General features: G+C 45.3%; 1 protein-coding gene across 2 annotated transcripts in view; it reads left to right on the top strand.

Annotated features, from left to right (window-relative positions):
• Positions 1-13,437, top strand: part of LBH (LBH regulator of WNT signaling pathway) — a 28,053-nt gene that overhangs the window by 2,434 nt on the left and 12,182 nt on the right. For both annotated transcript variants that reach the window (XM_030799811.1, XM_003262694.3), the window contains exon 2: positions 513-615. In XM_030799811.1, coding sequence (XP_030655671.1) covers positions 513-615 — 103 coding nt within the window. The remainder of the gene's footprint in view (positions 1-512; positions 616-13,437) is intronic.

Raw genomic sequence — 13,437 nt, 5'->3', positions numbered from 1 at the left:
TTTAGGAAAGCTGTATGATTGGACTTTGTTTCCCTCCAGTTGACCTGTTATTGTTATTATGTAATAATAACATACAGAGTTCCCCTTTGGAAAGTTCATGTGAGGATTGTTTTTATTCTTAGTTGGAGAGGTGAAGGGAGATGTGGTTGAATTGGTTTTAATATAGACAGATGGACTCAGCTACCTACTGTTTTGGTTTCTCTGGTTCTGTCATTTAAAGAAACATTCAGGGTCCCTCTGTGCCAGTGGGGACTAGAGTACAGGAGAGGAGGGAAGAGGTTTGCCGGAGAGGTCTGCAGACAATGGGCTTTGTCTGTTGCGGCTGAGCCCTGGGGCTGTGGGCTTGCAAGGCGCTTCCTCAGGGTGTGAGCTTGTTTTGCTGCAAGTTCTGTTTTGAACACCTCTCGTCCTGTCTCCAGACAGTCCCCTGATCCCACAGCAGTGAATGCATGAAGAGTTAGGAATGTGAAAGCCCGTGTGTTTGTTGACTTTTGGTCTGGGTTTCTTGGCAGCCCCGACTATCTGAGATCGGCCGAGATGACTGAGGTGATGATGAACACCCAGCCCATGGAGGAGATCGGCCTCAGCCCCCGCAAGGATGGCCTTTCCTACCAGGTGAGTAAGTCCTGGCTCCCCTCTGACTCTCTAGAGCCTAGTGGTTTTTGCTGGGGGTGAGGACAGACTTGGTTTTGCATCCCAGTGCCACTTGTAAGAGCTGTGGGACTGTGGCAGAGTCCCCTAATGCCAGTAAGCCTCAGTTTCTTCATCTGTAAAATGGGGCAACAATCGTCCTTATCTCCTAAGATTGCAGTAAAGATACACCACGACAGTGGATGTGTAGAAGCATTCCTAGTGTCTGTGACAGATAGGGGCTCAGCAAGCATTAGCCATTGTGATGAATGACTGGCTCTGTGAATTTTCCCATTCACCACGGCAAAGGAGGAAGTGATTTGTATAGTCGACTGAGACCAGAACTTTCCTTCCCAGCCATGCCTGGGGTAGTAGAAGCATTGCTGTCGGGGGCTTCTGCAGAAGGGTGGTCTGGTGGGGATAGCCATGTCCAATGCTGCTTTCTTCCTTGGGTTGATTATTGACCTTTTGATTCAGAGTTAACATTTAAACCACTTAGAGAGGAAGAGATTTTCCCCAAAGGGAGGCTAGCTCAGGGATGCTATTGCTGGGCTCTTGCTTGGAGATCATCCTCTCTGGTGGATCCAAAATGCACAAGGATCACAGAAAGGGACCGGAGTGAGCCCTCTGGACTCTCCCCCCAGCCCTCTCTCTGGCTTGCCCTGCTGCCTCTCTACTGCCCCTGGGTGGCGGGGGGTGGGAGCAATGGAGCACCTGCAGTTCCCTCTGGGCTGCGAGCTGGTTTGGTGTTTTGAAGGAGAGTTCCTATGTTGTTTAACTGGGGGGAGGGAGGAGTCTGTTCTTAAGGAAGAGCTTGGGGCTAGGGAAGTTGTGTAGGATGGCCAGCCCAGGGAAGTCAAAAGCAAGTGTGATGGGTCCGTGGGTCCGTGCTACACACATGAAGGTATGCCCACTGCGCGCCAAGCACTCTACAGACGCTGCCTTGCTCACCCCTTACCACAGCTCCCAGGTGGAGATCCTCACCCTGTTCACAGATGAGGAAATGGCTCAGCCTGAGTCAGTGACTTGGGTCTGTCTAACCCCAGAGCCTTGTTCTCCTGATGTATTGTGTGTCCACACCATGGCTTGGTTCCGCTAGGGTCTAGGTTGACTCTGGCTGGTCATTCCTTAGAACTGTTCCAGCGACATTTATTTTGTAAATAAAAAAAAAAACAAATAGAAAGCCAGGGAGCCAGGGTGGGTGCCATGGAGGGAAAGTAATCAGATAGAACCAAGCTGAAAGCTCAGGCAGGGTCACTTAACTTCAGACACGCTTGGGAGGCTAAGGAGGCCCCTTTGTGTTGTCTATATTGGCAGACCTGTCTTGAAATAAGTAGCCATTAGCCTGAAGGGGGTGTGTGGAGCAAGGGGGAACTCTCTTTCCTATGTTTGACTTTTCTACCCTCCTCCCCCAGAGTGGGTCTGAGGAAGACAATTGAGGGCCCCCCAACCTGGTGGGAGGGGTAGAAGTTTCCTGGCCCACCAGCCAGGGGGTTTGGGGTAGCAGTTTCCAAGCCCCTGAGTCAGAATGAATCTCTTTGTGGTTACAGGTGAGGTTCTCTTTCGGTTCTGGGTTTTAGATTTCCATCACAGAACCTTTCCAAATGCAGTCATCTCTTCGTCTTGTGTGTGCTTTTCATATTTTCCTTTTAAACACATCCCAGGATAAAGGGCCAGGCCCTATAGGGCAGTTTTCTCAATGCTTCGAGTCCTTCAGGCCATTCTGCTGGACCTAAGACTCAGGGCAGGTGGTGAGGGAGGAAGGAGCTGGGGGAGGAAGGCCAAACTGGGGCTGCAAGGGCAGGAGGAAAATAAAATCACCTCTGGGTGCCTGACACATCTCGGCACTGCCTGAGCAAAGGATCCGCACATCTTCCCTTGTGGTGCTGGACTGAGGGCCCAGTTCTCAGAGCCCCCTCCCAGGAAATCTGTTTCTGCTACCTTGGTGGGGACCACTCCCCAGTTCCAAAATATCTTACTTGGAACTTCAGAGCACTCCGGTCACAATTTTTCACAGCTTTTCTGATTTCAGAAAGGTCTCTTAGTTGCCTGGTGAAGAGGAAAGGGAGATTGTAGTATTTAACCAAGCAACATTTAGGGGCACTTTCCCTGTGCAACCTGCTGTGCTGGCCTCTGTGCCCAGGGTCCAGGGCCCTTGTAAGAACCTAGCATCTACATAAACATCTGCAACACAGGTGGTGCAGTCAGTCCAGGTGGGGGACATACAGAAGCTACAGTGAGTCCAGGCATCGACAGCAACAATGAAATCCAACCGACAGAATCCGAGGGAGGGCAGACTGGGGCTGGGCTCTGAAAGAAAATTAGGACTTTGAGAGGGCAGCTCCATCTCTGAGGTAATGTTCTTGCACCTTCAGATACCCCTGGGCTTGCCCCTGTTTATGCCAGGGGCAGGGCTGTGCAGTGAGCTGGTCTGACAATTGCAGTGTGACAGATATTCTCCGGGCCCACTCAAAGCTAGTGCCATCCAATTAGACACATTCCCACCAGAGCTCTGGGGATTGGCAGGGACTGGCACTTGGCTGGAGCCCCTTCCCTTTGCATGCTTGGGCTCGGCTCAGGCCTGGGGGCAGGGGATCTCCGAGCTCTGTTCTTGGCATTCCTCCTAAGGATAATAATAGTACGTGGCTTTTACTGAGACCTGCTTTTCTAAGGAACTGAGAGTGGGAAGGAGACATCAATCCAGACTTGGCAGATGAAAGAGGATCTCAGGCTTGTGATTTGACCTTGAAACAAAGTCATCAAATAAATGGCATATTGGACTTTGTCAGTCACTTCACCGCCTTGCAGATCTACCGAGAATGAAGCTTTCCTGATTTCTCTGTACCAGATGTGACCTTTGTTTTAACGCCTGCGGCATTTTGTACTTACCAATGATGCCGCTCTGCTTCAAGGATACGGGTCCTGTTCTACCTTCTGTTTGCCCAGGTCCTTGAAGGCAAGGGAGGACTTATCTTCATCTTTGTACCCTGCCCCCACCTAAGGTGCCTAAGTGCTATAAGTGGGCAGTGGTTGTTTCCATGAAGTTGAGTCTCATTCTAAAGCTGGTCACCTTCTCTTCTGCCTTAGCTTCTGGAAAGGGCCTGCTCAGGCTCATGCCTACCAAGGTTTCCCTTTTAATCCCCTGAAAGATTCAAGGAAGCCCTAGCTACTGTCCTGGGGCAGTTAGGGCTGTGTTGTGAGCCAGTGCCTTGTTTTGTAGTAACATTCATTTGGAAAGGCAGTTCAGTAAGGGAAATCCACGTGTGCACATTCACTTAACATGAATTGTGACACCCTGTGGGGTGGGTGAGTAAATGGTTACTAGAAAGTCTGAGCACATTTTGGGCAGGCAGGCTGTGGGTGGCGGCCAGCTCGCCAGCTGAGTGGGAGGGCCTCCAGCAGGATGTTGATGTCCCTGATGGCAGCAGCTCCCTCCCCACCTCCATCCAGCCTGTGGAACAGGAATTTCTGCTGCCCAGTGCCTTCTTCCTTACCCTAATTCAAGGAAGCAAGTCAGCGGCTGCTTCTTTGGCTCCAGGGACTCTAAAAATATGGTGTTAGGGAATGCCTCTGCGACTGGGTCTCCTTCGATGCTGTGTCCGAGTTGGCCTCGAGTTGGCCTGGGCTCTGTCTGGGGAAGGGTCTTGGGAGTTTGCTTGTGGGCACCGACGCTGCCTCCACCCAAGGGCACTGGGACCCTGGCCTTGCTACTCTAACTTCCTCAGCACAGCAGCCGAGGCTTCTACAGTTTCATCACCCCAGCTAAGGTCTAGATACAGATGTGGCTCCTTGGTTTTCATTTAAAACTTCCTTCTAAAGAACCTGGACCAAGGTCTGAACACATTGTCCTTCCTCAGTCTCTTTAAATTTCTCTAATCAGCACACGTCCCTTCCTGGCTGTCCTTTGTATTCTTTCTGCTTGTATTCTTGGTCACGTCCCCACCATTTGACATCCATCTGTCAGTCAGGCAAGCATCGGGCTCCCCTCCTCAGGGAAGTGAGGGAGGATGCTCTGGGAGGGAGGAAGCAAGGAGGAGCGATTTCTTCACACACCTCAGTGCTCGTGTGCGCCACACATTCCCTTTGATAAACAGAGCTGAGAGCTTCCTGCATCTTCCCCTTCATTCCCCAGGTGGGAGGGAGTGATGTCCTAGTGCTTTCTGTGGTAGGGAAGAGCAGGCTAGGGGGCTGACTTCTCTTGCCTCAGCCTTAGTATTTGCCTCATGCAGTTGGAGAGCCTCAGCTATGGCCCTGCATTGAGGGGTGGTCTGAAGGACCATTGGGGGTGGACGACCAGCCTTTCCCGGCACAAGATCTCTTGCCCCTGTATCTCGCAGGTCCAGAAATAGCCACCTTCTTTCTCTCACTCCTCCCCACTCTTTTTTTTTTTTTTTTTTTTTTTGAGATGGAGTCTCCCTGTGTCGCCCAGGCTGGAGTGCAGTGGCGCGATCTCTGCTCACTGCAACCTCCACTTCCCGGATTCAAGCGATTCTCCTGCCTCAGCCTCCCGAGTAGCTGGGACTACAGGAGTGTGCCACCACGCCCAGCTAATTTTTTGTATTTTTAGTAGAGACGGGGTCTCTCCATGTTGGCCCTTCCCACTCTTTGTCAGAAGCAGCAACTCATCTCTCAAAGAACAGGCTCAGTTTGTTTCATCACCGAAGCTAGGCGGTAGCTCGGAAACACCTTCTCTTTGCTCACATCTCTGCTGAGCCTCTCTTGATGGAGACCTCCTGAGCCTGGCTTCACTCTGCCAGTTCCACCTGGGTGGAATGCGTGTGTGGAAACAGGTGACAGGTTAAGCCCTTAGGAAGGTTTCTGGTTCGTGACCTCTGTCCCCCACCAGCTCACGAGGCCATTCTGGCCATAACACATCCACTCTATCTGCCTCCTCCTCATTACCCCTGTCTCATTGGTTACTCCCAGCTGTAGTACCCCACATGTCCTCAAGAGTTTGGGAGGCGCTGCTGAGCAGCTGCACGCAAGTCCCATGGTCACCAGGAAACATCTTTCACAATGTCAGACTTAAAAGGCCTCAGTAGTCCCTGGAGAAACATAGAGCTAAAATTCCAAAACATTTGGCAGGAGGCATCCAGCCGCGGACACATGTTCTGGAATTGCAACAACTTTCTTTTCTCCTATCCCTACTCCCCCCCACCCGCCTCTCTCCTTGACAAAAATCATAGGAATGGGATGTAGAACAGGCAGTTAGGGCCACGGGTCTCAAAAGCACGAATAATGTGTTTCTCTGAGTGGCACTGGGCCTGTGTCTGCACATTCTGCCTCTATGTGAGTCATTGTTCACCTTGTTCAGAGCAAATCTACTTTGTATGAGGATCAAGCACCTTCCCTCCTACACTACCCTGCAGAGGGCTGGAATTATTCCCATGGGGATTTCCTCCTGGGCCCCATAAGCCCCCTCGTCACAACAGTGAGTCTGTAGCCTGGTCAGGGAGAGAACAAGCTTTATTCACTTTCCCAGCCCACACATTGCATACTAGGGCCATACATCCCGGCCTCCTCTCAAGGGGCCCGTGTTGGGCCTGACGCCTCTCTCTCCAAGAGGTTATGTGTTCATCTCTCTGCTGAGCCAGGGGCTGTGTCTTAGACTGCTCTTTGTTTCTAAGACGCTGGGCACAGTGTCCTACAAATAGTTGCTTAATGAGTCTGGGTTGATGGATTGGTCCTTCCTCTCTCCCCGTCCTGCACTGAGAATCCTTTTATCTTGGCAGTCTCATGAAGCCAATTTTTATAGGATCAGCATTTTCTCTAAGTAGGCCCGATCTCCCACATTGGATAGAAAGGATGGTACTGTTAGGGAAAGGGATGAGTTTGGGTGGCGAATGTTGTGACTGTAGCCAAGAGCTATTCCTGGGTGTCTAGTGAATGTCCTGAAATGATCTTGCAGGCCTGAGTCCTGAAGTAATCCTCAGAGGATATGAAGACAGGCCCTCATTCACACAGGGCTTAGACTTGCTGGGGCTTCATTCCTTCCCAGTCTAGTAGCTTCTGTGCTGCCTCTGCCTGCCTCTCACCTCCCCACCTGCCCTTCCCTTGTCCTCAAGCACAGCTCAGGAAGGCGTCGTTATCAGCACATCAAATCCTCTGCTTCCTTCCTGGGCTGAGGGAGGGCCCCTTATTACACAGATCCATCTTGAAAAACAATTTCAATTTGCCCAAAGTTTCTCCAAACTGTAGTCAAGCTAGCATTTGAACCTCAAGGAAATTTGGACAGCCCCCTCAAGCCCCGTCTCTGGTGGACTTAATTGCCTCGCACCGGCAGAAGCTTATTTTAGGTAAACTGTGTAGAAGAGACCCCAAGCATTTAGCTGAAACTCATCCACTCCTTGCCTCTCAGCCAGGAATTTTATTTGAACCAATGGGAAAGAAAGTTCTGGATTTCTCACATAAAATGGAATTGGTCTAAGCAAAGAGGGCACTCATAAATTTTAGTACAGATACAGTTGGTGTCTAAGCCTGACCTTCTCCTAACTTGATTTGGTGGTTCCCAAACAGAATTTAAAATATACCTTGAACTCATCTTCTACCTTTTCTTAGGAGAGCTTAAAGCACTTGTTCAAACTGGATTTAAGAGGTATCCTTGGCTTTCCCAAATTCCTAAACATTTTCACTAGATGTAGCCCTGCATACAAGCCCTAATTTAGTAGTTGGCCTTAAGGTCAGCCACTTATCCCCATGGACATAGGCAGTGGTGCCAGCACACATCCACTAACACACATTCACACACACAACTGTAAGGGCAGATGGGGGTTAATAAGTGGTTGTTTTAGATTAGTGTTTTAATTATAGGAAATTTTTCCTTCCCTTTCCCTCTTTGTTGGCAATTTCATATTTTTATTGATAAAATATGTATTTTATTATTTTTATGCTTTTCCAATTTTAAAAGAAACATATGCGCATTATGGAATTTTTATTTTTGTTTTCTTTCTTTCTTTTTTTTTTTTTTTTTTTGAGATGGTATTTTGCTCTTGTTGCCCAGGCTGAAGTGCAACGGTGCGATCTCAGCTCTCTGCAACCTCTGCCTCCCAGGTTCAAGGGATTCTCCTACCTCAGCCTCTCGAGTAGCTGGGACTACAAGTGCGTGCCACCAAGCCAGGCTAATTTTTGTATTTTTATAAGTAGAGATGGGGTTTCACCACGTTGGCCAGGCCGGTCTCAAATTCCAAACCTCAAGTGATCCTCCCCGCTCAGCCTCCCAAAGTGCCAGGATTATAGGCAGGAGCCACTGCGCCCGGTCTATTTTGTTTCTTAAACTTTTTTGTTTTACAGTCACCACAATTTCACCATGCATAAATCACAACAGTTAACAATTTAGCATCTTTGCCTTCTTTTCCAGTGCACTTATGTTTTTATGTAGCCAAGATCACACATTGTTGTATTTTGCTGTTTTACTTAACAGCTTCTAAGTCATCAGTACTATATCATGATAATTTATCTTAAAAATATTCCAAGCTATCATTTTTAGTAACTGTATAATATTATATCATAAAGTTAAAACATAATTTGTCATTGTTGAAATTTTTAGCTTACGTATATTTTCTCTTATAAATATGTAAATATGTATATAAAAAGTTACATACAGTTTTTTTATAAATCTTTGTGCATACTTTATACTGTTTCCTTAGAATAGAGACTGTGGAATAGGATTTCTTGAAAAAAGGTAAAAGTGTGAGTATGTATATATACTGTTACGTATATGTTATTATTATAAAGGTAATATTCTTTTTTTCTTTGGACATAGAGTCTCACTCTGTGGCCCAGGCTGGAGTACAGTGGTGCAATCTCAGCTCACTGCAACCTCTGCCTCATGGGTTCAAGCAATTCTCCTGCCTCAGCCTCCCAAGTACCTGAGATTATAGGCATGTGCTATCACGCCTGGCTGGTTTTTTGTATTTTTAGTAGAGACGGGGTTTTGCCATGTTGGCCAGGCTGGTCTCAAACTCCTGACCTCAAGTGATCTGCCCACCTCAGCCTCCAAAGTGCTGGGATTACAGGCATGAGCCACCACGCCTGGCCAATATTTATTCTTTATAGAAATTTAGGAAAATACAGAGACATGTGAAGAGAAAAAAAATCCACACCCATATTTCTATCACTGAAACATTTTGGTATGTTTACTTTCAGTATTTTTCTAGGCACTTATAGTTAAAAAATAAAATTGAGACCATACTGTACATGCTGTAGTGAATTCCTTTTTCATTTAATATAATATCGTGACTATGTTTTTGTCATTTGGTTTTCTTTGTAAAATTCTATTATGTAACATTTCTTAATGCTGAATATTTAGGTTGTGGCATATTATGTTCTTAGAAAGAACACTATTCTGAACATCACTTTACAGAAATCTCTGCACAGGTCTGATTTGTTTCTTTGGAATAACTTCCTGGAAGTAGAATTACTGATTCAAAGAGATTCAACATCATTAAGCCTTCTGATTATATGTTATCTTAAAAACAGAAAAGATCAAAGAGTTTATCAAAATATAAGCTCCCAGCATCGAAAGCTCTAGCAAATAGAATCTCCAGGGTAGAACATCTATAAAGATGGGATAATGGTAGAGCTTTTTGGATAGAGTCAGCAAGATATTTGGCTATTTTAAAGTGTTTAGGAGATATTGTACATCTTCCTATTGTTTGTTAATTACTTATTTCAAGCATGATGATAACAGTTGATGATGTTTAAGCAACATTTAGCCGGCATCGCAAAATAGCTGGTGATCATATTCTTGTCCCATAGTAGGTACACTGACACCCTCTGTGGATTAAAAATGTATGCAGGTCAACGATTGCTCAGCTTATCTCCTTTATTCTATTAATGACATTGAGCATTGTGTAAACCTTGAAGAAGACCAGTAAAATTACATTGTTCTGGAGACCCAAGAAGGTTCACCAGATGCATGCTTTGTCTCTGAACCAACTTGGCTTTCCTGGGGTTCCAGATCTGGCTCATGGATAACTCATGGTTGAGAAATATTCCTTCCCTGGAATTAAGGATGGGCTGGACTCTGTTTTTTGGTTTTTTTTTTTTGAGATGGAATCTTGCTCTGTCGCCCGGGCTTGAGTGCAGTGGCATGATCTCGGCTCACTGCAACCTCCACCTCCCTGGTTCAAGTGATTTTTCCTGCCTCAGTCCCCTGAGTAGCTGGGATTACAGGCACCCACTACATGCCCGGCTAGTTTTTGCATTTTTAGTGGAGACGGGTTTCTCCATGTTGGCCAGGCTGTTCTCGAACTCCTGACCTCAAGCAATCCACCTGCCTCGGCCTCCCAAATTGCTGGGATTACAGACGTGAGCCACCACGCCTGGCCTGGGCTGGACTCTTAAAAGCAGATCTTAACATAATGGAAGTCTTGGACGCAGTGTCGAAGGGCCACATACCCAACTACTCCTCAAGGGTCTAGGTGCTTTGCAACACATAGACAGCCCAGGCCAGTGCTCCAGCAGGGTCCGCATACTCCTGATGGTTTACAAAGTTCATTTAGGTGCTATACAGACAGCTTGAAAAATGTAAGACTAGTTTTCCATTTATGTAGTGGTAGATTTTTAAACAAGTATGTTTTAAATAAATGAGTGAAGGAAAACTAAGACATGTATGTGGACACAACAGGAATGATGAAGGTGATATCACAAGGCTGACACATACCAGCTTACGTGAGTGTGAAATTCCACAGCACAATCCTTTTAGGATCCTCTAAAATGTGTACCTCTTTGGTCATGTGCCCCTCGGGTATGGCAGTTGAAGCATCAGGAACCTTCCTGACTGTTTTCATTGGCAGTTGAGTGTTAGAGATTTGCATGCCAAATTACTTCTTAATAATGCTTATAACTAGTTCACATTTTAACAAAATGTTAAAATGGGAAGACAGCTGCCTCTGGGGTTCACAGACACTTTCCAAAGGACATGACGGCGGGGAGGGTTTTCAGAAAATCCATTTCCACATCTTAAGCATTCTTCTCTTGCTTTTTGCAAATTGCATTTCCTGAAGACTAGCTTCACCTGCTTCCTTGTCCCACCTTTCTTTCAAAACTGCCCTTCTCCCCCTTTACAAGAGGAGAACTTGTTGCAGTTCAACTCACTATTGCAGTATGAAACCTTCATTAAGGCCAGACGCGTGGCTCACACCTATAATCCCAGCACTTTGAGAGGCTGAGGTGGGCGGATTGCTTGAGCTCAGGAGTTTGAGACCAGCCTGGGCAACATAGGGAAACCCCATCTCTACAACAAATACAAAAAAAATTAGCCAGGCATGGTGGCGTGCACCTGTAGTCCCAGCTACTTGAGGGGCTGGGGTGGGAGGATCGCTTGAGCCCAGGAGGTGGAGGCTGCTTTGAGCTGAGACTGCACCACTACACTCCAGCCTGGGTAAAAGTGAGACCCTGTCTCAAACAAACAGAAGAAAAGAAAACCTCAATAAAAATTTACCTTTGTGTTTAATAATTATTTGTGATATATTCGTTGATCAGTTATATACTAATAGATAGCTACAATAAACCAATCCAGAATTTGTAAATTAACAAAGCCTTAAGGTCATAGGACATTTTTTAAAATGTCAATTTATATGCATAAATACATCTTTTTATTGTAGAGAAGTATGAAAAGCTAATGACTAAAAACTTTCAAACATAAAAATATATTACGTCAAGAAAAAATTCTGTGGAGAAGTAGAATGGAAATACAGTTTTACATACAGAAAGTGAGAATACAAGATTTGACTTAAGAGCTTGTTCTTGAGTTTTTTAATAGGTCGTGGTTGCTGTCAAATTCTTATGGTATTTGTAATCCATTTAGTACATTTAAAAGAGTGGTGTATATGTTTTATTTGAAAATGTTAATATTTATAATATATCAGGGGTTTTAGAACATGTGAAAGGAGACAGAGTTGTTCAGAATTCTGTTGGGGACTACACTAGAAGTTCGGAAACCATAGAAACGTACACTTTCTTTAGAATCAAAGCGATGGCACTGTAGCTCCTCAGAGGGGAGGGCAGCTTTGAGCTTGGTCCTATCGCCTTGATAAGGAATGTCCTCTACAGTAGCCTGACATTGGGTCACCTAGGTATTCTTTGGACACCGTGACACAGAGTCCAGAACCTCAGCACAGAGGGATTACAGACTAAGAATCCGGATAACTGGTTTCTAATCTTGGCTTTGCTGCTACCTATGTCATCCCAGGCAACTCACATCACCTATTTGGGCCTAATTTCTATGTCTATAAGTGAGAGAGCTAATCCTTATTGTGTTTTTTAAAAGTTGAATAATGACATGAAATCCACCATCCTGATCCTAAGATGTGCCCGTTGGAGTTTAAAAAACAAAAGCAAAACCAAAAACCTGTTCTTTCCCTATCAGCCTTTCAGATATCAGAAGGCATCTTTTATGTTCCCCTTACATCTTTGCCAGTTTTAAAATATGTTGTTTTTCAACCTTGACTTACATAGTCTTTTTTTTTTTTTTCCTTGAGACAGAATCTCACTCCGTCACCCAGGCTGGAGTGCAGTGGTGCGATCCCAGCTCACTGCAACCTCTGCCTCCCGGGTTCAAGGGATTCTCATGCCTCAGCCTCCCAAGTAGCTGGAATCACAGGCGTGCACCACCACGCCTGGCTAATTTTTGTATTTTTAGTAGAGATGAGGTTTTGCCATGTTGGCCAGGCTGGTCTCAAACCCTTGACCTCAAGTGATCTGCCCGTCTTACCTCCTAAAGTGCTGGGATTATAGGCGTGAGCCACCGCACCTGGCCCATAGTCGTCTTACTGAGAGGATTATTTCTCCAGGCCAACTATTCTCAAACCTTTTGGTGTCAGTCCCTTTTATACTCTTAAAAGTTATTTAGGACCACCCAAAGAGCTTCTGTTCATGATTATTAAGTCTTTTGTTTTGATTATGTCTTTTGATATTTACTGTTTCAGAAATTAAAACAGAATTTTCAAAATTTTTACTTAGAGTAACAAAACCATTACATTTAATATAAGTAACAGTTTTTAATAAAAAATCTATTTTCCAAAACAGAAAATGTTTAATGAGAGGCATTGTTTTACATTTTGCATATACTCTTTCAGTGCATCTTTTACCCATGCTTAGTGTAATGCTCTGATCATTTGGAAAATACAGGTTCACTGAGTTATGCAGGTCTTCAAAATGTTGAGTCATTTCATTATACGATATGATAAAATCACATTTCTTAATGTCTCCACTGATCTCAAGCATTAGGAAGCTGTCAGGCGCATGGTGGCTGATACAACTTTTCCAAAATTCTAATTTTCACGTGAAAGCTCTATTTTTATCATTGGTGACAAATACTGTCAGTCATTTTCCTTGAAGTGACAGGCTCACTTTGTCACTTTGTCCATTTTTGAGAAAATGCCTGCCAAATACCCAAGCTGGAATAACTACAATTTGTTGGTCATTCTTTCAAGTAAGAATGGTGCTCCATGGCACGAGCGGCTAGTTCAGCTGGCAACTCCATCACATGACTGCTTTCCTCAAGACAGCTGTTGTACTTCCATCAGCAGCAGAAATGTTGTAGGCTAACTGTCCATTTCACTGTGCCACATATATAAGTGACATGTGGTTGAGTCAATATTTAATATAAATTACTTTTTACCGCTTCGTCAAGGGCATTAATTTTTTTTGTTTGCTTGCTTTCATTTTAATCGTGAGGGTGAGCTGGCGAACAATTGATGATGCCAAGTATGGTTTGCTGCCACTATATTAATTCTTGCCAAGGTGCCAGCAGTTTCTTCCACTGTTGCTTTCTATACCCTTAGTGCAAGTGGTAACACTGTG

Source organism: Nomascus leucogenys, chromosome 19, assembly GCF_006542625.1.
Source record: "Nomascus leucogenys isolate Asia chromosome 19, Asia_NLE_v1, whole genome shotgun sequence".
NCBI lineage: Eukaryota > Metazoa > Chordata > Mammalia > Primates > Hylobatidae > Nomascus > Nomascus leucogenys.
The sequence above is the reverse complement of the archived record's forward strand: the minus strand, read 5'-3'. Positions and strand labels throughout refer to the sequence as shown.